General features: G+C 44.5%; 1 protein-coding gene across 2 annotated transcripts in view; it reads left to right on the top strand.

Annotated features, from left to right (window-relative positions):
* The window catches only part of LOC111141359 (ADP ribosylation factor guanine nucleotide exchange factor 2), a 100,433-nt gene extending 76,097 nt beyond the window's left edge, over positions 1-24,336 (top strand). Inside the window, exons 27-39 of one of the 2 annotated variants that reach the window (XM_022493838.1) lie at positions 95-267; positions 3,537-3,697; positions 4,732-4,862; positions 5,011-5,140; positions 7,290-7,425; positions 8,279-8,417; positions 8,527-8,581; positions 11,168-11,282; positions 13,932-14,062; positions 17,564-17,732; positions 18,767-18,905; positions 20,705-20,822; positions 21,371-24,336. In XM_022493838.1, coding sequence (XP_022349546.1) covers positions 95-267; positions 3,537-3,697; positions 4,732-4,862; positions 5,011-5,140; positions 7,290-7,425; positions 8,279-8,417; positions 8,527-8,581; positions 11,168-11,282; positions 13,932-14,062; positions 17,564-17,732; positions 18,767-18,905; positions 20,705-20,822; positions 21,371-21,547 — 1,774 coding nt within the window. In that variant the 3' untranslated portion in view covers positions 21,548-24,336. The remainder of the gene's footprint in view (positions 1-94; positions 268-3,536; positions 3,698-4,731; positions 4,863-5,010; positions 5,141-7,289; positions 7,426-8,278; positions 8,418-8,526; positions 8,582-11,167; positions 11,283-13,931; positions 14,063-17,563; positions 17,733-18,766; positions 18,906-20,704; positions 20,823-21,370) is intronic. The other variant, XM_022493837.1, reaches the window with a different exon arrangement.
* Positions 24,337-24,766: the final 430 nt, after the last annotated feature.

Here is a 24,766-nt window from a genome sequence, read left to right as displayed (position 1 = left end):
CACCCAGGTGCCCCAAAAATGCAGGTTTTTCCATGTTCATTTCTCTTTCTCCATTCAGAGTACAAATGACATGGCTGCCCCCTTCTTTCCTTAGGTCTCCGACCATCCGGGACATGGTGATCCGCTGTGTTGCGCAGATGGTAAACTCCCAAGCAGCCAACATCCGCTCGGGCTGGAAGAACATCTTTGCTGTGTTCCACCAGGCAGCCTCAGATCACGACGGGAACATTGTGGAGCTGGCCTTCCAAACCACGGGCCACATCGTCAGTAAGTGGCTCTAATGTCGCACTTGCAAACCTAGAAGGGTGACCACTTATTTCCTGTTTTACTCCGCAAAGAGGCTTCCTTGTTTCAGGTCTACTCTGATACGATAACGTGCCAGGAGGTGTTCTGAGCTCTTAACATGTGCTTAGACATGTGCACAGAAACCCTGTGAAGGAAGCACAGTCGATTCTCATTATTCGCAACCACAAAACCAGTGCTCCTGGCGCTTTCTTGGTTGTTTGTGGACATGTGTGTGTGCATTTATCGGGGCCGTACTTGAGTCATCCAGGCACGTGTTCCCAGCCCAGGCTAACAAGGCGACTCTCTGCCTTCTGATTTCAGCTCTCTCACTATAAATAAGTAAATGTCCTTTCCATGGTTTACTTACTGCCACCATCTTTTTGTTGGTCCCATTTTAAATGGCCCTGAAGGGGGCACCTGGGTGGCTCAGTCGGTTAAGCATCTGCCTTCAGCTCAGGTCGTGATCTCAGGGTCCTGGGAACAAGTGCCACACCAGGCTCCCACTGTGTTTGCCTCTGTCTCTCATGAATAAATAATTGAAATCTTAAAAAATACATAGGATGCCTGGGGGCTCAGTCATTAAGCATCTGCCTTCAGCTCAGGTCGTGATCCCAGGGTCCTGGGATCGAGCCCCGCATCAGGCTCCCTGCTCAGCTCAGCAGAGAGCCTGCTTCTCCCTCTCCCTCTCCCCCTGCTTGTATTCCCTCTCTCGCTGTCTCTCTCTCTGTCAAATAAATAATAAAATCTTTTTTTTAATTTTTTTAATTTATTTATTTTTAAAGATTTTATTTATTCATTCGACAGAGAGAGATCACAAGTAGGCAGAGAGGCAGACAGAGAGAGAGAGAGGAGGAAGCAGGCTCCCCACCAAGGAGAGAGCCCGATGCGGGGCTCAATCCCAGGACCCTGGGATCATGACCTGAGCTGAAGGCAGAGGCTTTAACCCTCTGAGCCACCCAGGCGCCCCCTTTTTTTTTTTTTTAAATAAATAATAAAATCTTTAAAGCAAAAATGAATAAATAGCCCTGAAGCACAGTGCTAGAGTGCTATCTGGTGTCCCTGAGCGCAGGAAGGCTGTGATGTGCCTTATAGAGAAAATGTATGTTTTCGATAAGCTTCATTCAAGCTTGAATTAAAGTGCTGTTGGCCAAAAGTTCAGTGTTGAACCCAATACTATGTCTTATGTTTGTTGAAACACACATGAAACAAGGTTCTGCATTGATTAGTTGCTTAAAACATGGTGACCAGAGGCTCACAGAACCTACCTCCACACCTCCCCTGGGAGCAGTGGCTCTTCCCCGTGGGCGTGGTCAGTGTTCAGTCGACTTACAGAACACAACTACCATGAGTAACGAGAATTGGCTGTGCCAATACTCCCCACAGTTGACCAGAGAGGAAACTGAGGGACCGAAAAGTAAAGTAGAATAACTTGCCTGAGGTCACACAGCTAGGAAGTAGCGAGGCAGGGTTCACTCCCAGACAGGCCAGCCCAGAGTTGGCGCCATGTGTCTCTCTTCTGGACTGACCAGACGGCCCTGGTCCTGCCTGTCATCACACCACAGGCTGTTTACTCATCTTGGCCTTTGTAACGGTGAGAAAGCATCAGATTAGCTTTAATCTTTTTTGAGATCTTTTAACTCTTTTTTTTTTTTTTTAAACGTTTCATTTATTTATTTATTTATTTGTCAGAGAGAGAGAGAGCCCAAGCAGGCAGAGCAGCAGGCAGAGGCAGAGGGAGAAGCAGACTCCCCGATGAGCAAGGAGCCCAATGTGGGACTCGATCCCAGAACCCTGGGATCATGACCTGAGCCGAAGGCAGCAGCTTAACCAACTGAGCCACCCAGGTGTCCCGAGATCTTTTAACTCTTTTTTTTTTTTTTTAAGATTTTATTTATTTATTTGACAGAGATCACAAGTAGGCAGAGAGGCAGGCAGAGAGAGAGGAAAGGAAGCAGGCTCCCCGCTGAGCAGACAGCCTGATGTGGGGCTCGATCCCAGGACCCTGGGATCATGACCTGAGCTGAAGGCAGAGGCTTTAACTCACTGAGCCACCCAGGCGCCCTGAGATCTTTTAACTCTTTTTTTTTTTTTTTTTTTTTTTAAAGATTTTATTTATTTATTTGACAGAGAGAAATCACAAGCAGGCAGAGAGGCAGGCAGAGAGAGAGGAGGAAGCAGGCTCCCTGCTGAGCAGAAAGCCCGATGCGGGGCTTGAACCCAGGACCTGGGATCATGACCTGAGCCGAAGGCAGCGGCTTAACCCACTGAGCCACCCAGGCGCCCCAAGAGATCTTTTAACTCTTAAGAAGCTTCTTGCTACTTATATTTTGTCTTAGGTGATGTTCGTAGGATTTTAGAAGACCTTAGACTTCTGAATTGCCTTTCACCCTTAGCTCATTGACCTTCTTTATCTCCCTTTGTCTTCACAGCATTCCACCCGGGTAGCACGCGGTGTGGTCCTGGGATAGGGATGGCCAGGGAGTTAAAGGAGAGTGCTCAGGTTCACTGAACCAGGGCTAGAGCTTCCATCAGGCAGACCACTGAGGGCCAACTTCACACACAGATCAGTGTTTATTCTACCCATTTCCTCCAGCTCCACCCTAAAATAGCGAAGTTGAAATGGATACCTTGGCATCCTGGTGAAACTTGATTTTCTCGTGGCTTGTCCTCTCTCACTTCCTTGGGGACACTTGATAGGTCCTCTTCAGAGAGTCCGTCTCTGACCCCCAGCCTAAGCAGCCCCTGCTGCCTTCTTTCCTCTCACCCAGCACTCACCCAACCTCAGATTATTTTATATTTTATATAAGTATTGGCTTAGGCGATTATTGTCTGTCTTGCCCATTGGAGCACGAGTATCATGAAGCAGGAAATTTCATTGGTTACCTCTGTCCCCAGGGCCCACAACTGTGCTTTGCTCATAGTTGGCACTCAGTAAATGTTTGATGGCTGGCTGGCTGGCTGGCTGGCTGGATGAATGAGTGAATGATTGAATGAATGAATGAATGAGTGAATGAGTGAATGAGTGAATGAGTGAAAGTACTGGAGCTCAGGAACCAGTTTAGCCCAGGCAGTGCCCAATCGATTCATTCTTGAATCGATTTCCTGAACAATTGAATAAGAAATGCTGTCTCCTAGAGATAGTGACATGCTTTTCTTAGATTTTCACAGAAGTAGTCCCCTCAGGGTGGGAGGTGTAGGATCCCCATTTGTAAGTCTCTGGTCTTATGAAAAACATGGCTTTGTTTCCGCAGCAACTATCTTCCAGCACCATTTCCCTGCAGCCATCGATTCCTTTCAGGACGCTGTGAAGTGCTTGTCAGAGTTTGCCTGCAACGCGGCCTTCCCCGACACGAGCATGGAGGCCATCCGGCTCATCCGCTTCTGTGGGAAATACGTCTCCGAGAGGCCTCGGGTACGTCACTTCCTCTCCTCCCTGCTGGGCACTGAGGAGAAAAAGAATCGCAAAGAGCATTCCCCGCTACACTTTTAGAAATGCATGTTTGCCCTAAACTGGGCATTCACTTCAAAATGCTGCCTGTTACTGGGGTTCTACCCCTTCTCTCGTTTTGCATGTATGAAATTACTTCTTTTACTCCTACTGAACTTCTACCTAGTGTTCTGTCAGCTGGTTTTATAGAAGATGATAGTATTTAGCTTTGAATTGTGGCAAAGCTGAAGAAGCTAGATGTTTCTGTTTAAAAGGAAGCAAACCTCCCTCTTAAGGAAATGAGATTTTACCATTGTGACACGGCTGAGAAGTTACATTTTTAAAAATCACCTTTTGTTTTCTCCCAGAAATGTTTGGGGCTTTTATGTCTCACCTTTCCGAAGAGGCCCGCTTGGTTTAAATAGCAGTCTCGGACACTGAAATTGGCACATCTAAACTATGATACAGATCCCTCCTTCAGACCTTTTCTGTGTATCAATGTGTTTAGTTTCCACCTATGAGATTGGCAATTATGACCCCGTTGTACCGGGGGCATTGACAGAGGCTCAGAGAGAAATTGCCTAATGTTGGGTAACCAGAGCTGATAAAGAAATTTCATTACAACAGACAGTACCTCGCTTCAAGAGTGATTACAGATTGAAGGGCTCAAAATCCCAGAGGTAGGGCAGGGAGTGGAGCTTCACATCCAGACTGGGAAAGACTACCAGCTCCTAGCTGCATGACTTTGGGCAGCTGACTTCATATTCTAGTGCCTCAGTTAACTTAGCAGTGATCTGCCCACTCAGCTTATTCCAAAACCCACAAAGGTCCGTAGGCATAACTGCTCATATGTACTTGGGAGAGGCTTATGTTTGCCTCCTAGGGATTTCCTATCCTGCCCTTGCTGAACGGTTGTTGTTAGAGGGGGAAATGTGTGGGGCCTTAATCTTCGTGTAGTTCCCTTTTAGTTTCTTCCTTTGCTTGCATAGTCTGCATCTCAGAGGTGACTCTCCCGACAGGTGCTACAGGAATACACCAGCGATGACATGAATGTGGCTCCTGGCGACAGGGTCTGGGTCCGAGGCTGGTTCCCCATTCTGTTTGAGCTCTCCTGCATCATTAACAGATGCAAGCTAGATGTTCGGACAAGGTAACCATGTCCCAGGATGGTGCCCCTTCTGCCACAGAATGAGCCTCAGTCACCTGCTCACCTGACCCCATGCTCTCCCCCTCTCTTCTCTGCTGTTCTTTCCTCTCTTCCCCCCATTCCCTCTCTGCGCCTGACTTTGTTCCTCCAGAGGACTCACGGTCATGTTTGAGATCATGAAGAGCTACGGTCACACCTTTGAAAAGCACTGGTGGCAGGACCTGTTCAGAATCGTGTTCAGGATTTTTGACAATATGAAACTCCCTGAGCAGCAGTCAGAGGTAGGTGATGACTGAAGCGGTGCCCTGGACACGGTGGTGGGGGTGGGAGTGGGAGGGGGCTCTCTGCTTTCGTCAGCTGCAGGGTTGCATCATGATCCCCAAGCATGTCTTACACTTCGAGCTTTTGGGGTGTATTTTAAAATGGAAACCGCCAGGGCGCCTGGATGGCTCAGCTGGTTAAGTCTCTGCCTTTGGCTCAGGTCATGATCCCTGGGTCCTGGGATCGAGCCCTGCATTGGGCTCTCTGCCTCTTGGGGAGCCTGCTTCCCCCTCTCTCTGCCTGCCTCTCTGCCTGCTTGTGATCTCTGCCTGTCAAATAAATAAATTAAATCTTTTTTAAAAAAAGTTAAAAATCTTAAGAAAAAAAAAAGGAATGCCAGCACACACCATAAACTTCCTTTTCAACTTAAGACATGAGTGCTTTTCTACAATCCTGAGTCTTCCATGATGTTTTTTCCAAAGCTGCAAAATATTTCTAGCTGCACATATCCCCTGGCCCATAAGAAGTTATTTCCAGTTTCTCTTAGCCCTGAAATGAATGTTCTTAGCCGCCACCTTTGTACTTGTTTTTTTCTTCGTTTACTTGGGGCAAGTGGTGTATCAGGTTTGGAGCTTGCACATTACTGAGGCTTTTGATACGTACTTGTAAGTTACTTCCAAATAAATTTGCAGCCTTTTATACTTGAGCGGTACATGAGCACCCCTGTTTCTCCATGCCCACTGTGGCTCTCCATCTCTCTCTGCACCTCACATGGGGCTCAAACTCATGGTCTGGAAACAGAGTTACACGTTCTTCCATCTGAGCCAACCAAGCGCCTCAGTTTTTTTGTTTTGTTTTTCTTTTTTAGAGAGAGTGCACGTGCATGAGGGAGTGGGGAGGAGCAGAGAGAATTTTTTTTTTAAGATTTATTTATTTGAGACCACGCGTGAACAGGGGAAGTGGCAGGGGGAGGAGGGGAGAGAGAGAGAGAAACAGACTAACCTGCTCAGCTGGGAGCCAGACACCCAGAGACCACAACCTGAGCCAAAATCAAGAGCTGGACACTTGACTGACCAAGCCACCAGGCGTCCCAGGAGAAGGAGAATCTTAAGCAGACTCCATGCCCAGCGTGGAGCCCAACATGGAGCCCAACATGGGACTTGATCTCATGATCCTGAGAAACCACGAGTCAGACATTCAACCGACTGAGCCACCAGGTGCCCCTGCCTCATAGTTTAATTGCTAGTGAGGTTGCATACTTTTTTTCACTTTACTAATTCACATTTCTTCTTTTATGAATTGGTGTTTCACATCCTTAGCCCATCTCTTGAGTTAGTCACCTCTTTTCCTATTAAGAGCTTTTCAGTGTATACATAAAGTAGTATGTCCTTACATAAATTGCAGATGATTTTGCCCACTTTGTTATGCTCATTTTCTTCTCATTTTAGAAAATTTTAGCTTTTAAAGAATCAAATCTAGCAGTCTTTCCCCTTATGGCTTCCACTTTTGGAATCTTGTTTAGCAGTACCAACAACCCCTCCCTATTCGATGATTTTCTGAATCTCTCTCTATATTAAATACTTGAAATAGTGCCATGAAATAACCAGAGGTAAATTTTTGGTGTAAAAAGGTGTAGTTAGCGTAATCTCATATTCACTTTTTCCAAATCATTCAGTTGCCGTCTTGCTGGGTATTGGTTCGTATCTGTGTTTTCAGCGTGAAATGTCAGTGTGGTGTAAACATCTTTATTCACAGACCTTCACACTCAGATCTTCGATTCTTTTTTTTTTTAAGATTTTTATTTACTTACTTAACAGAGAGAGATCACAAGTAGGCATAGAGACAGGCTGTGGGGGGGGCGGGAAGCAGGCTCTCTGTTGAGCAGAGAGCCCGATGCGGGGCTCAATCCCAGGACTCTGAGATCACTACCTGAGCTGAAGGCAGAGGCTTAACCCACTGAGCCACCCAGGTGCCCCCAGATCTTTGATTCTTTCCTTAGAGTCTGTTCCTGTCAGCCCTGTTCCTACACCTGTGGTTGTGAGTGTTGTAAAGACTGTTGACGGATACTGCCAGGTTGCACACTAGAACAGCTATGCCCATCATGTAGGAGAGTGCCTGTCTCCCCACAAGGAGAGTGGCCTCTCAACATTACCTTTTTGTTTTTTTCAGAAATCTGAGTGGATGACGACAACTTGCAATCACGCCCTCTATGCCATCTGTGACGTGTTCACCCAGTTTTACGAAGCTCTGAATGAAGTACTTCTTTCTGATGTGTTTGCACAGTTGCAGTGGTGTGTGAAACAAGGTACTCGCTATGTCTCTGGCTGTCATTCTTCTTGCCTTAATTTTTAACGGGAGTTGAATTTTTTCAATATGTAAAAGCAAGAAGGTAATGCCAAGGAATTATAGTATATAATTTAAATGGGGAAAATGTGCATTTTTACATAATTGGAGCATAAAAACAATCTCCCCAAGCCAGTTTATAAAGCACTTCTTAAAGATAGGTTGTAATTATTATTATATCTTAGAAAATTTGCCTTTATATATTATACTGTTTTTTTCTACTTTTGTCTACATTTGAAATTTTCTGTAATGTTTTTAAAATGTACAATGGGGGTCAGGTAGCAACAGCTTCATCAGTGGACATTTCCATTTGAGTACTTAAGTGCTGAGAGAGTGCATACTAGGAAAAATACCCACGTAGCCCATTTGACCTGATTCTATAGATAGTTTTGGCTTAGGACAAAGCTTCAGTGTGTTAAGTTTTTCCAAAAAGTGACTCAGTTTTAAAATAAATGATAAAACAGTTAATACCAGTATGGCAGTGTTTGAGGGACGAAATTTAGAGAAACGCTGGTCTAATATTTCCACCTTTTACCATTTATCATACAAGAAACCAGTTAATTAAGTCACAAACTGACCTTCTTCCATCCCTAGCAATAAAGCTGTGATAAATAATTTTATCTCATTATAGCCTGCTTAAACAATAAAAGTTGTAATACTATCGGGATCGTTGCTTCCTTAAATAAGAGCCTGCAGAACCCCCCCTTCCCGCCCTGCGTCATGTCATCTCCATCCCATGATACGAAGCATCAGTGCCCTGGTGGGAATGAAAACCACAGTGGAAGTTTGGTGATGAATATCACTTTATTTTGCAGATAATGAGCAGTTGGCTCGGTCAGGTACCAATTGCTTAGAAAACTTAGTCATATCCAATGGGGAGAAATTCAGCCCGGACGTCTGGGATGAGACGTGCATTTGTATGCTGGATATCTTCAAAACCACCATCCCACACGTGTGAGTGCGCATGTGCCTCTCGCTGTTGATTTCCGTGCACAGCAGACATCTTAAGACTCCCAAGTTGCCTTTCACATGGATCATTTTCCTTCTCTTGCATTCCCTTCAGCTTGCTGACCTGGAGACCTGCAGGAATGGAGGAAGATTCGTCAGAAAAACATTTGGTAGGGTTCTTTGTTGTTGTCTTTTCTCTGATCTCCTGTTAGAGCAAAAAATGAAGCAATCCAAAGAGTTTATGCTTTTCTGATGGGAAGTGAGTAAAAAAGATTATAAGATTTAAAAACTAGGGGCATGGGGTGCCTGGGTGGCTCAGTGGGTTAAAGCCTCTGCCTTAGGCTCAGGTCATGATCCCAGGGTCCTGGGATCGAGCCCCACATCAGGCTCTCTGCTCAGTGGGGAGCCTGCTTCCTCCTCTCTCTCTCTCTCTGCCTGTCTCTCTGCCTACTTGTGATCTCTGTCTGCCAAATAAATAAATAAAATCTTTAAAAAAAAAAAAAACAAAAAAAAAAAAACTAGGGGCACCTGGCTGGCTCAATGGTGGAGCTTGCAGCTCTTAATCTCAGGGTCGTGAGTTAAGCCCCACGTTGGGGGTAGAGATGACTTTAAAAACAAAAAAGGGCGAAGCTTGACATCTATATGTGTTCATTAGCATCGGTTCTAGAAAGTACAGAAATTAAGTCATATCACCCCGTAAAAACCACAGTTTGCCTTTCTAGTTTTTTCTTTGTGTAACGGCACACATCTAACCCACGCATGTTTGAAATTTGGGCATACTCGGCACATAACATTTTACCCAACAGCATGTGAGCATTTTTCCAGATTCTTTTTTTTTTTTTTTTTTTTTTTTAGATTTATTTGACAGCGAGAGATCACAAGTAGGCAGAGAGGCAGGCAGAGAGAGCGGAGGAAGCAGGCTCCCTGCCGAGCAGAGAGCCCAATGCGGGGCTCGATTCCAGGACCCTGAGATCATGACTTGAGCCGAAGGCAGAGGCTTAACCCACTGAGCTACCCAGGCGCCCTTTCCATATTCTTAAATATTCTTTGAGAGCATATTTTTCAGTGGCTGTACGTTATTGTAACCTATTTAACAAATTCTCCCTTGTTGAACTCTCAGTCCCGGTGTTTTGCTGATAGAAATAATGCCTTGATATAATTATCCTTATTTATTATCATCTTAAATAAAGAATGCTTTTCTCCACACCTGTGAGATAGTGGTTCTTATTTTCTGTGTGAGGCCACATAGAGAAGTTCTGATTCAAGTCTCACTTTTAAATACCTTGGTGTGGGGCGCCTGGGTGGCTCAGGCTCTCTCTCTCTCTGCCTCCCTCTCTGTCTACTTGTGATCTCTCTCTGTCAAATAAATAAATCTTTTAAAAAAAATAAATACCTTGGTGTACAGGGGCTTTGTATTATTAACTTCTATTCCCAGATAACTGTAAGGCCATCAGATTTTTTTTTTTTTCCAAGATTTATTTATTTAGTTATTTGACAGAGAGATAGAGAGCACAAGTAGGCAGAGCAGCAGGCAGAGGGAGAAGGAGAAACAGGCTCTCCACTGAGTAGGGAGCCCGACACGGGGCTCGATCCCAGGACCCTGGAATCTTGACCTGAGCCAAAGGCAGCCACTCAACCGACTGAGCCACCCAGGTGCCCCTGGCCATCAGATTTTAAAATGCATTTGGGGGACGCCTGCCTGACTCAGTCAGGGGAGCATGCAATTCTTAAGCTCAGGTTTGTGAGTTAGAGCTCCACGTTGGGTGTGGAACCTACTTTAAAAAAAAAAGAGGCATCTGGGATATAGCAACTTAAAAAATGAAGCACCTTATTTAAACATCTTTTGTTAACTGTCATCTGTCAATGTTTTAAAAAGCTAGCTATTGGGGCGCCTGGGTGGCTCAGTGGGTTAAGCCGCTGCCTTCGGCTCGGGTCATGATCTCAGGGTCCTGGGATCGAGTCCCGCGTCGGGCTCTCTGTTCAGCGAGAAGCCTGCTTCCCTCTCTCTCTCTCTCTGCCTACCTCTCCGTCTACTTGTGATCTCTCTCTGTCAAATAAATAAATAAAATCTTTAAAAAAAAAAAAAAAAGCTAGCTATTACTAGTTTGTTTTTGAGCTTGTCCTCATAAATTTGCCACACTCATTATTTTGTTTGTTTTTCAAGTAGTCTCCACACCAAGCATGAAGCCCAACTCAGGGTTTGAACTTACAACCCTGAGATCAAGACCTGAGCTGAGATCAAGAGTCTGATGCTTTGGGGGCATCTGAGTGGCTCACTCAGTTAGGTGTCTGCCTTCAGCTCAGGTTAGGATCCCAGGGTCCTGGGGTTGAGCCCTGCATCAGACTCCCTGCTCAGTGAAGAGCCTGCTTCTCCCTCTCCTGCTACCCCTGCTTATACTCACTCCCTCTCTGTCAAATAAATAAATAAAATCTTTAAAAAAAAGTTGGATGCTTAACTGACTGAGCCACCCAGGTGCCCCACGTCACACTCATTGTTAAATCATTGATATATAGAGAAACACCTTCAAAATAGGAATAAGAAAATGTGAAATTTTAATGGGAGGGAGAAAATACATCACATCCGTAGTCTGTCCTATGCAGCCTAGTTAAGCGGGCAGTATAATTTTACTTCAAGCTAAGCCAGACACCTAAATTGAAGTTGGGCCAACAGTGTCAAAACAGGCACATCTCTACCCAGATACTGAATTGTGGATAAAGAAAGTGAACGTTGTATTTCTCTTTGGGTTAACTTTCAGGATATGGATCTGGACCGCCAGTCTCTAAGCAGCATAGATAAGAACGCCTCTGAGAGAGGCCAGAGCCAACTCTCTAACCCGACCGATGACAGCTGGAAAGGTAGACCTTATGCAAGTAAGGCCACATTTTCTAGTTGTTTTCATCTATTTATTTTAAATAGATACCATGTTTACATAATTCAAATATTCAGAAGGTACAAAAGGGTGAACATGATAAGCCTTTCTTCCACCCCATGCCTTAGTCTGCCAGTCCCTGCCAGCCATGTCACCAGTTTCTTATGTGCATTTCTAATTGTATCCATACGCAAGAAATAGCATAGCCATAAACACACGCATATGTATACACACACACACACACACACACACACGAAGCCCCCTGTCCTTTTTATACAAATTACAGAGTACTGTGTGTTATTGTTTTTTCATTTAGTGTATTTTTGAGACCATTCAAAATCAGTACCTAAAAAGCTTTCACATTCTTTTATACTATTTATTGTATGTCATCCCAGGGTATAGATTATTATGTGCTTAATTGGGTTCCTACTAACGAACGTTTATATTACTCCCCATCTTTTTCTGTTACAAACAGTACTACCCTGAATCACCTAATATGTGTGTCTGTATAATAAATTCCTAGCAGTAGGACTGCTGGGTGAGGTGCACTTGTCATTTTGACACATAATTACAGATTCTTGCCCATTAAGGTTGTACCTTTTACATGAGCCTCAGGAACACATAGGTGATGTTTCCTATCTTCGGAGTAATTTTAATTTGTGGTTTTCTAATTTTAAGGGAAACTGAGCAGTTTTTCATGTGTTTAAGAACCTCTCTGTTTTTGCATCATCTGTTCAAACTGGTCCTCATTTTGTATTGGCTGTTCATCTTTTTATTGGTTTGGGGGAGCTTTTTATGTGTTAGAGATCCCTTTTCTGGACATGAGTTTCAGATTACTTTTATCAGTTTGCCTCTTGTGGCAAAGAGGTTGTGTTTTACCGTGGTTATGTTTTACTGTTTACTATGTTTACTGTTGTTTTTTAAAAAAAATGCATTTAACAGTTGCTGTGAGGTAGGCACTGCACTGTGTGTTTCATGTGTGTGACCTCGTGTAATCGTCCCTCAAGCCCTTTGAGGAGGTGCTGTTGTTTACGTTTGTGTGATCTGGGACCAAGATAGATAATACGACTTGCCCCTGTGGAGTAGGGTTGAGACTCAGACACACTTCTAGCTGACTGAGAAACTGGAACACTCCTGGTTTCGTGGTCTGGTCTTTTTCTAGCTGTGGCCCTGTTGCTTTTCTTTAGAGCAGTCCCACCGTCTTCTCCTCGTGCCAGGCCGTCGGTGTTGACGCCGCTGTTAACTTCTGAAGCAGTGTATTAGACACAGCCGTGCGTGGTCCCCAACCAACATAACCAACCTTGGAATCCATTAAAAAGACAGCATGTCAGACACTCGCACACTGTTCCTCAATATCTGCCGCGGGGGCCGGGGAGCAGGTCTCCTGCCTCAGCAGCTCCAGAGAAAGGCTTGGCTTGTGGGCCGGCGGGGAGGGGGGGCGGTGCACACATACAGTTCTTGAAATAGAGCCACTTTTGGTGCAGCAAGAGGTCTGTACTCTGAGAGGAACCTGGGACATGAGAGCCCTGCCCTTCCTCCTGGGAACATGCTTACTTTCTCCCAACCGAGCCCGCCGTGTGGGTGTCAGTACAGAGAGTGGGGCGGCGGGCACAGTCTCACACCACTTGGACTGTTTCTTTCCTTTTCGTTTTTGGTCCAAGGTGATGTCACTGAATTGGCATAAATTAAATGTACATGTGCTGCAACTCCACCATGTTCTTCTTTAATTAAAACTGATTCTGCTGGAGAATTCGTATAAATAAACACACACAGTTTAAGAGATGAGATGACCTCATCTCATCCTCATTTGCCATCACTGAATGCTTTAATATTTTCAACATTCTGATTCTATAACAATAAGTTGAATAAGGAATCTCTACTTTTATTATATCCAATCAACACCAGTGAAGTGCCCGACATGGGCCGCCCCTGAGCCCAGGGAGTGGGAAGACAAAGATGGAGGGAGGAAATATTAGCCAGCGTCTAGTCAGTAGACAGAAACCACACCAATAATTTGAACAGAGAAGATGCTACCTAAAGAATTATTAGCTAGTCAAAGATGGCCACGCACTAAAAGAGGTAAAGGGGGACTCTTGAGGGAAACCGAAGCAGATACAGAAAGAGGATACCACCTCCAGAGCAGACAGAAAGCCATAGGGAACTAAGAGCAGAAAAGACCCCCGCCCCTGCCCCTCAGACTGACTGGCAGCCATTTTGGAGAGTCCGGCTGCTGCAGGAACCTGGGGCCTGGGGTGCTTGGGGCACTGTCCGGAGCTGTCTGTCGGAGTCAGGCAGGTGGCAGAGCAGCTGGTTGGAAGATGGGGCCCCTGTATAGCTGACACCTCCCCTCAGGTCTTTGCTCAGGCATCCCATTGGCAGGGAGCCCTTTCCTGACCAGCTCGTCTAAACTCGCAACCCCACCCCGACACCACCTCTCCCTCCTCCCCATTCTTACCTTTGTCGTCGTCATCTGACATACTGTACCTCAGACTTAAAGATCCTGTTTATTGTCTCTCTGCGCTGGGGTTTTGTCTGGCTTCTCCACTGTTCTGCCACAGCCTCAAGAGCCATGCCTGCCTGACACATCGGGGAATACTTATCCAGCACTGGCTGAATCATTATTAGGGTTAATCTTTATCATCTAATATAGATCAGAAACTGTTCGCCAGCCTCCTCATCAAGTGTGTGGTCCAGCTGGAATTGATACAGACCATCGATAACATCGTGTTCTACCCCGCGACAAGCAAGAAGGAGGACGCAGAGCACATGGCTGCTGCCCAGGTAAGAAGACCCGCTTTGAGGGCATGTCCTCGTGTGTGGGGAGGTTGTTCAGGTGCGGCGGTGTGCTGGGGAGCCCATCGTGCTCACCTCTCCCCAGTCCTGCCTTCAGTCATGCCCTATTGATGGCTTGAGAAATTGGTTCCGATGGGAATATTTATACCACGGCAGTCAGCAAACACTAAAAATCAGGGCTTTTTTTGTTTTTTTTTTTTTCTTTAAATTTCCCAGAAAGTCAGTTTACTAGCATCGCCTAGTCACATGCCATCCTCCCCACCTTGGTGCTTTGAAAAAAGAGTGTTACTCATTAGGGGGACTCTTCCTCATAACTGGCATACAGTTTAATCATAAATGAGAGAGAAAAATGTATGGATAAAGATACCAGTTTTCATTTAAAGTTTACTTTTTTATCTTGATCTAAATAAGAATGTTCTGTTATCCAGAAATGAAAGCTGCTATGCTGAAATTTTCCAGATGTTTTTAGTTTTGTTTCATAATCAATTTTGTATCAATAAGCTAACCTGATGTATGTGAAAATAATTTCCTTATTTCAGCTCAGAAAATTTAGTTAACTATGATCCATTTATTATTTCTTCTATTTTTCAGTAGCTTATCCAAAGTGAGTATTCTAAAGTAATATTTGTGCCTAAATTTGCATTATAAAAGTAGAATTGTGTTTCTGGAAAACTATAGTTTAGGGAAGTTGTTTCCAATAAAGCAGTATTTCCCTTTGAAAAAAAAAAATAAAGTTTACTTTTTTGTTTTGTATGTACAGCCTTTTATATAATATGTTATCCTTGGAGACAGAGGATTGGGTAGTTGGACAGTAACATTACACCGTAGGTTGTAGAGGTCAGTGCTCCAGGGGCTAGCAGATCCGTGAATGAATGTTCAGAGTTTTGGTATATTCACAGAGTTGTGCAAACATCACCCCTGTTTAATTCCAGAATATTTTTATCACTGCTGAAGGGAATGCCCTAACCATTAGCAGTCACTGTCCCTTCCCTCCTCAGCCCAGTCCTTGAGAACCACTAATTTCCTTTCTGTCTCTATGGATTTGCCTAATCTGGATATATTTTCTATTACTGGAATCATGTCAAATGCGAGCTTTTGTGTCCGGCTTCTTTCACTTAGCGTAATGTTTTCCAAGTTCATCCACGTCGCAGTCTGTACCTGTAGCATGTTAACATCCATGTACTCCATAAGTGTGTATGTGTGTTCATATATAAAATAATATTCCATTGTATGGTACCGCATTTTGTTCATTCAGTCATCGTTGACAGACAGATGTTCCCATGTCCAGCTATGATGAATAACACTGCTGTGAACGTTTGTATACAGGTTTTTATGTGGACATGTTTTTAATTCTCTTGAGCATGGGGGCTCCTGGGTGGCTCAGTGGGTTAGGCCTCTGCCTTCGGCTTGGGTCATGATCCTAGGGTCCTGGGATGGAGCCCCACATTGGGCTTTCTGCTCAGCAGGGAGCCTGCTCTCCCCACCCCGTCTGCCTCTCTGCCTACTTGTGATCTCTCTCTCTGTCAAATAAATAAGTAAAATCTTTTTTTTTTTTTAAGATTTTATTTATTTATCAGATAGAGATCACAAGTAGGCAGAGAGGCAGGCAGAGACAGGTGGGGGGAAGCAGGCTCCCTGCTGAGCAGAGAGCCGGATGCAGGGCTCGATCCAAGGACGCTGGGATCATGACCTGAGCTGAAGGCAGAGGCTTTAACCCACTGAGCCACCCAGGCGCCCCAATAAATAAAATCTTTAAAAAAAAAATTCTCTTGAGCACGTACCTAAGAGTAGAATTGCTGGGTCATACGTTAACTCTGTGCCTGTCTTTTCGAGGAATTGCCAGACTGTCTTCTAGAACAGCTATCCTGTTTTACCTTCCCCAGCCGCAATGGATAAAGGCTCTAGGTTCTCCACATCCTCATCAATGGTGGTTTTTGGTGTTTTGTTTTGTTTTTGTTTTTGTTTTTTTCATTATCACAGCCATCTCTGTGGGTGGGAAGTGGTATCTCACTGTGGTGTTGGTTTCCATTTCCCTAGTGACTAGTGACACTGAGTATCTTCTATGTTTACTGGCCATTTGTGTATCTTTGGAGAGATGTCAGTTCAAATCTTTTGCTCATTTCTAAATTGGATATTTTAACTTACTAACATTGAATCATAAGAGTTTTTATAGATTCTGGATACTAGTCCCTTATCAGATACATGATTTACAACGATTTTCTTCCGTTCTGTGCATTGTCTTTCCAGTTACTTGATGGTGGCCTGTAAGCACAAAAATTTTTAATTTAATGAAGTCTGAGTTTCCGTTTTTTCTTGAGTCCTTGTAATCTTAGTATTCTATCTAAGCAAGCATGGCCTAATTCTGGGTAACAAGGATTAGTCCTATGTTTTCTTTGAAGAGTTTTATAATTGTAGCTTTTACATGTTGGTCTTTGATCCATTTTTTAGTTTGTTTTATGTTTGTTTTGCTCAGTTCATTGACCTTTATTCTTTTGCCTATGGCTATCAAGTTGTCCCAGCACCGTTTATCGTAGAGACTGTTTTTCCCCAGTGAATTGTTCTGGTACCCAGGTGGGAAATCACTTGACCCTAAATATAAGGATTTATCTCTGGGCTTTCAGTTCTGTTCCACTGACCTATATGCCCATCTTTATGCCAGTACCACAGTGTCTTGAATTGGAAGTATGAGTCTTTTAACTTTGTGCTTCTTTTATCAACATCGTTTTGACTATTCTGTGTCACGTGTGTTTCCATATGAATTTTAGGACCCAGCTTGTCAATTTCTGCAAAGTAGCAATGTGGGATTTCAATAAGAATTGCACTGGATTTATAGATCAATTTGGGGAATACTACAAACTCTTACTTTTTTTGTAATCTGTGGCTTATAAGAAGGATAGATCCATCCCTAAAAGGCTCAACAAATAGAAAATCCCTAAGTATGTCTCCCATTTTAGACGACATATTCAATAAAAATTTCTAGCATTTTATGCCTATTTTTATATTTTTTCCCCTTCACATTTGAAAAACACAGTTTTCGAGCTTGCTACGTTCATTAATCATCTGGTGAAGCTGAAGATCCCACTCAGGCTTTGCTTAGCCGTTTCCGTCTTTCATAGTGTGTTGTGAGACTCACACCTTCTAGCACATACAATATAATTTGACTTTCTCGTTTTCTGATTTCATTCTAAAATGTAAAAGAGAGGACAGTGCAGTCTGTGGTGAAATAGCTGGAGAAGCACATACTCACGTTCACGCAGCAAAGGCAGTACTGACAGAACAGAAACATGGGCCCGCAGAGCCTGACGTCAGGCAGGAGCTGGGCGTAGTTCTTCCCCCGGCTGGTGAGCAGAACCTAACAGAGAAATGTTCAGGGTGGTGAGGAATGAGGTGTGTGATTCTCAGACAGAGGACGACTTGCAGCAAGTGAGGGCTGCTTCGATGTCCAGAGCCAGCCCGTCCTCACTTAGCTCTCCTGCCCTCCCCTTCTAGCAAGACACACTGGATGCAGAGATCCACATAGAAACAGAGGATCAGGGCATGTACAAGTGCATGTCTTCCCAGCACCTCTTCAAGCTGCTGGACTGCCTGCAGGAGTCCCACTCATTCTCAAAGGCCTTCAACTCCAATTACGAGCAACGCACTGTCCTGTGGAGAGCAGGTAAGGCCACACAGCAGTTAGGACAGGTGGGCGCACTGGTTATTAAAACCTTTGGGAAACTCCTCTGATACTGTACACTTAGCTGGAATAACTTGCCAGATATTTCATGCTTGAGGGAAAAAGGAGGACATGCTGGATACTTTCCATCCCAGGACCAGGAATACTACCACCTGGCACGTGGGAGATTTTCAGGAAGTATTTGCTGGAAAAATGAATTGATAGATAGAGACTAAACGGATCTAGCAAACCAAGACTTTTTACATTAGGTTAAAATTATGTATCCGGGGCGCCTGGGTGGCTCAGTTGGTTAGCATCTGCCTTCGGCTCAGGTCATGATCCCAGGGTCCTGGGATTGAGCCCCGAGTCGGGCTCCTGCTTGGCAAGGAGCCTGCTCCTCCTCCGCGACTATGTTCTCTCTCTCTCTTGCTCTCTCTAATAAATAAATAAATAAATAAAATCTTTTAAAAGTAATAAAATAAATAAAATTCTGTAGTTAAATGTGATATAAAAACTCTGGTAGTCTTGGAAAAACAGAGAGCAGTCCTACATTTGCTGAGGCTTTTAGGGGTTCTCTCTCTTGGCCGCTTCCAAAATTACATACATAAACCCTGGAGGTAAGCGATATATGTAAGGTGACAGTGGGAGTCTCACGTTGTGAACTTTACACAAAAGTGATACTTTATATAACTTTTGTTACTATTGCTGGATAACCATTGATTTTCTTCCCAAATGCCTATTTTAATCCACAATTTTATAATGTCATTTTTCTTTATGGCTTTAACATGTCTAGATGATTTATGCCTTTGCCTGCGATAAGGCTTTGCTTGTGAGATTGGTTCACACATCTCTGTGGCTGATTCGTACTGCTTTGTTTAAGGAAATGTGATTAAGAGTAACGTTATATGTCAGACTTCAGTTGAAAAAGAAGAATGTGGAATATTTCTTTCGGTGTTCCCTAAAGTAACTAGGTAATGCATGATTTCTCAGCATTACCCCAGAAGTGTGCACTGTTTACATGACTGTCTAATCTCTAGGTTTTAAGGGCAAATCTAAACCTAATCTTCTAAAGCAAGAAACCAGCAGCCTGGCCTGTTGTCTGAGGATCCTGTTTCGGATGTATGTTGATGAGAACCGCAGGGATTCCTGGGAGGAAATACAGCAGCGACTTTTAACGTAAGAAGACTGGTTTCTGATTAAATGTCTTATCCATAAGACACAAAATGCATCACAAGGATACTCTGAATTGAAAAGAATAAGAGAAAAATACCTATGTGGTAGCCCCCTCACAATCTTCTTTCCTTTTTGCTTCTTCCTTCGATTTGCTGGCACTTGTGTTTCACTTTTCTTAATGCCCTGAATAGGGCGGGACCTCACTTCTTTCATAAGTTTCTTAAGGCTCAGAAACATAGACAGTAAGAAATGCTTAGAGCTCAGAATCAGCGGGCACCTGGGCGGCTCAGTCGGTTAAGCCTCTGCCTTCGGCTCGGGTCGTGATCTCAGGGTCCTGGGATCCAGCCCCGCGTCCGGATCCCCACTCAGCAGGGAGTCTGCTTCCCCCTCTCCCTCTGTGCAGCCCAGCTTTTCTGCTCCCCCACTGCCACACTCATGGTCACTCTCTCTCTCTCAAATAAAATATTTAAAAAAAAAATCAACAGGCCTGGAGTGAAGTCCCTTTAGGGCGATGTCGGCTCTAGCCTCCCACCCTCCCTTCTTCCCAAGAGAAATGTATTGGAATCCTGTGGATTATCAGGCGGTCCTGACTTGGATTACGCAGAAATGCAGCGATAAGGAGACAGTGGGGTGGCATGGAGAGAGCCCCAGACAGAAAAGTAGATCTTCGCCACCCAGCTTCCTGTGAGCCAGATGCTATGTTTAAGCCCTTTACACTCTTGTAAGATTTAAAACCATTAACATGCAGTGCTGACAGCCATGTGATAAGACATACACTCTCCTGGCTCCTAATGCTAGTGGGAATGTCCAGGGAGGGAATTTTTCCAGAAAGCAGGTGGCATTAAAATCAGGAGCCTTAAAATGTTCAGTCTCTCTCTCTGACGCAGTAATCCCACTGTTATGGAATCTACTTAAAATGTCTCAGAGGGCACCTGGGTGGCTCAGTTGGTTAAGCATCTGCCTTCGGCTCAGGTTGTGATCCCAGGGTCCTGGGATGAGCCCTGCATCGGGCTCACTGCTCAGTGAGGAGCCTGCTTCTCCCTCTCCCACTCCCCCGGCTTGTGTTCCCTCTCTTACTGTGTCTCTGTCAGGTAAATAAATAAATAATTTTTAAAAAGAAAGAAAGAAAATGTCTTAGAGGGGCACCTGTGTGGCTATGTTGGTTCGATCTCGGGGTGGTGCGTTTCAGCCCCACATTGGTGGTGGTGATTACTTTAAAAGAAAAAGTAGCAGCAACTGTATGTGACAGGAGGAGAGAGAGAAAGGCAGTGTGTGGTCAACTGTGGATGATTGGCTCTGTGTTCATTGTGTGCAAACGCTGATTGGGCCCTAAGCTGTGAGCAGGCCCTGGGCCCAGCAGACATCAACAGGCAGGCTTCATTCCAACTACACAGCAACCCCCTGAGTTTGGTACGGTCATCTCTCCCTGTTTTACAGCTGAGGAAACTGAGGCTTAGTGATTTGCTCCGGGTGGCATGGCCAGAGCAGGTGCCCAGTACTTATTTACTTACTTACTTGTTGCAAGAACAGAGTTCTCCCCTCCAGGGGCGCCTGGGTGGCTCAGGGGGTTAAAGCCTCTGCCTTCGGCTCGGGTCATGATCCCAGGGTCCTGGGATCGAGCCCCACATCGGGCTCTCTGCTCAGCGGGGAGCCTGCTTCCCCCTCTCTCTGCCTGCCTCTCTGCCTACTTGTGATCTCTGTCAAATAAATAAATAAATAATATTTTTTAAAAAAGTTCTCCCCTCCAGTAGAATGTGAGCTGTCAGTGTGTTTGACGTGTCTCCCCCTCTCTTGTTCTCCAGTGTGTGCAGTGAGGCCCTTGCCTACTTCATCACCGTGAATTCTGAGAGCCATCGGGAGGCCTGGACAAGTCTTCTGTTGTTACTTCTAACAAAAACCCTCAAAATAAACGATGAAAAGGTAAACACCAGGAAACTCTAATGTCCCCACTAGGACCTAGGTTTGGGTTCCTTTTTACTCAGAATTTAAGGTAATGATTTCCTTACTTCTTCCATAACTAGCACCATTCTAGATTCGTCAGAGGAAAGTTCATTCATTACAAAGAGTGCCGTATCATGCTGGGGCTCTCTCTCTCAGAGATCCCCAGTGGAGAAAGGCTGATGTTGAAACCATGCACACAGCAGTTGAACTGCAGGGATTTTGAGTGTGGCTGTGTTGGAAGAGAGGGTCCAGATAGCAAAGCCGTGGTTCAGAAGGGGGAATCTGCTCTGCTGAACCGAACGTTGACTTTGGTAGCAAAGCTGGCCCCAAAGAATTTGTGTTTGGAGTTAGACATAACTAAAAGACATTCTAATTTGCAAATTTTTCCCACCAACTTTTTAAATAGCAAAAATAAAACATCAATATTGCAGGAGGTTCCAGGGCGAGATGAATACTTTTGAGAAACTAGTGCCTGAAAGAGGAGCTCCTTGTCTAATTTGATCTTTCTCCTTCTCTCCCACTTCAAGTTTAAAGCACACGCTTCTATGTACTACCCCTACTTGTGTGAAATTATGCAGTTTGACCTGATTCCTGAGCTCCGAGCAGTTCTGCGCAAGTTCTTCCTGCGGATAGGTGTTGTCTATAAGATATGGATTCCGGAAGAGCCGTCCCAGGTACCAGGGACACTGTCCCCAGTGTGGTAGCCCTGGTCCCTGCAGGCCACTGCTGCAGCTCTGCAGATCGTTCACGCCACCTCTGCCTGGCACAGCTCGTGGAGGGGCAGATCGTAGAAACGGAGTCAGCATCTGGGAGCTCAGAATGGCCTGGAGGAAGTTGGCCTCAATGCGGGTCCCATCAGTCCCTGGCTGAGACGTGCTGTTCCATTAAAGTGTTGCATACCCAGTTACCACAGTAGGTGGGGAGTCTGTTTCATCTCCGTCATTCCATCTTCCTGGCTAGACCGTCAAGCCTGTCGCCGCACACGCACCATTTCCTAGCAGAGTCCCGTGATCAGCTGTACGTGTTCTGTCGGAGGAGGTTGCTCTCCTTGAAAATACTGAACATAGCTGTAGAGGTTCGTGGTTATTAGAGAGTATGTTAATAAAATTTCTTGTAACGGCTAAACGCCACCTAAAATATGCTGGATTTTTTGTCGTCGTTTGAGTGTGTTGGAGAATTTTGAATGTTTTTGTCAGTTGTGAGTCAGCTGTAGTTAGATTAGTTTGGAGAAAGTGGGGGAGAAGGGTTGTTTTTGTTTTGTTAAAGTCTGAGTGATTTTTAAAGTACTTTATGAAAAGCTATTATTGAAGATTTCACTGAAAGCAGAGTTTAGTAATTAAGTTAGAATTAAGAGCTTGCAAGGTTAAAAAATTTAAAAAGGTAGTGCCTCCTGGCCCTCCCTGTTTTAGTAACCTGGGGAGAAAAAGTCTGTAGGAAAAAGTAAAAAATGTAATGAAGACGATTAGCCTTCCTTAGAAGTAAGTATTTGTGGATGGGTATGAAAATTTCCGAAATAGATTGTCCATCTCACACCCTCTGATCTAATATATGAAGTGGTAACAAAAATGAAGTAATTTAACAGAGTTCATTTATATTTGAGTAAACCTTTTATTTTTACCTCAGAATAGTGAGTTTAGTGTCCCTGCTTTTGCACAGTCCCCATTCAGGGGCCTCCAGAGAGGGATGGCGGCTGTGTGGGAGAAGGGCCACCTGTGGAACTCCCCAGCCACGTGTCATGAGTCCTTGACCCAGAGTCAGCCTGTGCTGTGGTGGGGCCAGCTTGGCTGAACCGTGACCGTGGCGGGAGATGGCCTGTGCCCAGGTGGCAGAACTCGAGCCTCGGAACTGCATTCTTTGGAAGGGTTGGCTTCTGGGGGCCCTTATTGTGTTAACAAAGGTGCAGTAGTCTTAACTGGAGTTAGGACTGAATCCTGATGCAGCAGCTTCTGTAAAAGATTGCGGCAAATGGGGCCTGACGCCTGCAGGCGGTCTGGTCTGGTCGGAAGCTGGATTTACTCCGGTCGTTGAGGAAGAGCGCATGCACTTGACCCCGCCCCCTCACCCAGGGCTCCCCAGAACCGCGCTCCCCGTGGAAGCAGTGTTACACAGAGTCATAACACACCCAGACTCCGCCTGTGCCCTTCAGTCCTGGAAACTGGGTTGTATTGATGTCAACTCTGGTGCCTTAGAAGTTAGCAAGTTGGGAACCTATCTAAAATCGGATATTTTTTTCTTCATGGAGAAGGATTTCTGGTGCTTTTGTTTCCTAAGAAACTGAGTTCTTAAATTTGTTTGTGTTTTACAGCCTTGAGGAATGTTTGGTTTGGGCCAGCAGTACTCTTTTTTTTTTCTTTTTCTTTCCCCCAAAGTATTTTAATTTCTCTACCAAAGAAAAAAAAGAGCAGGTTTAGGTTTTTATGTTACTTACATACATTAGAGAAGAGGAGCTGTATAATTTGGGCGGAAAGGACCGTGGGAGAATTTTACTGTGAATGGAAAACGTCAGCACCTTTGACTTACCTTGTCCTGGAATGCGTTACGTCCTTATGCTGCAGCCGAGACTCCCTCCCTGGTACTGTGGCCGCTCACAGCCTCCATACGTCCGTGCTCTCCATCCACATCTGTCCTGATGGCATGCACAGGCACGTGCCACTGTGTCCCCACCTGGAGACTTTTGCTTTCCTTCTGAGGTTCTCATGTGCCGTTGTCTTCAACGGTGACCCCGCCGCCAGAGTCTTCCCGCCTTCTCTTTCATTCTTGCCACCTCTTGCGGAGCGGGAAGTGTGTGAGCTCATTTTGTTCCATGCCCAAACATTCAGCTTTGAATTTTTTTTTTAACTCTGTCTTTTAATACATTGGATTTTCTGAATGAGGCATTTGAGTCATACCAGCATGGAACCTTTTAAAAACCGGGATGTCAAACCATTTGGGGTAGTTTTTCTTGCCAGTGGCCCGTGAAGTACAGAGGAATTCCTTACCTCTACTAATAAGCCATTCAGCCTAAATTCTACTTTGTGAATAAATCTGTTCTATCTCATGGTAAATGTGGCTTGTGCCACTGAAACACTAGTGAGGAGAGTGTGTGTGACGGCAGCCCCGGGCCAGGACACCATTCACTAGCAAAGTTAGAGAAGATGAAGCATTTCCAAGGCCTTATTTCTTTGTCAGGATGCTTTAAGTGTTGATTATATGTGCTGGGTCTCTAGAGAAGTTTTTGTTACAACTCTGCTACTTTGAGCAATTTTGTTTTTCTGCGCTGTCTTTTCGGGAAATCACCAGCTCTGGCATCTTAACAACAAACATGGATGGGAAATGTGATTGCTAATATGCATCTTAAGAGTCAAATACACCTTTTTCCTGTTACTCCTCACGTACAACCAAAGAAATACATTATGGAAATTGTATCATAATATCTGGAAACAAACCATTTTCCTCTGACAGGTGACTTTTGTACAAAATGCCAAAAAAAAAAAAAAAAACCCACAAAAAAACCCTAGACCTTTTTGTTGTTCTTTTGCGATTACTGCTCTCCATTTCATAGTCTTTATAGTTACTGAAGGAACCTGCTAACAGAGGCAAGTAATCTGTCCCATTCAGATGTTTGTTGTTACGATGCAAATGGATATGGGTTGAGACAGAAGCTAGATCCTTACTACTGCATTCTCTGAGTTCTGTTTTAACATTTGTGTTAAAGTAGACGTAGCTTGAACTCATGTGAAATCCTGGAGTTTTACTATCAGCAGCTTTGCAGTTGGAGAAACAAAGAAACCAAAGCTGAATATTTAAAAGAATGAGTCTATCTGGAAATCCTTGCTCTCAAAAAAAAAAAAAAGACACTCATCAAAGGTGTAGTTTTTCTCAGTGTTCTAATTTTTTAAAAATTTTACCTTCATATTTGCATCAAATATTTCTTTATGTGCAAA

Source organism: Enhydra lutris, unplaced genomic scaffold (genome assembly GCF_002288905.1).
Source record: "Enhydra lutris kenyoni isolate GAN:26980312 unplaced genomic scaffold, ASM228890v2 scaffoldscaffold6, whole genome shotgun sequence".
Classification (NCBI taxonomy): Eukaryota; Metazoa; Chordata; class Mammalia; order Carnivora; family Mustelidae; genus Enhydra; species Enhydra lutris.
Note: the sequence above shows the minus strand (reverse complement) of the source record. Positions and strands in the feature narration are given on the sequence as shown.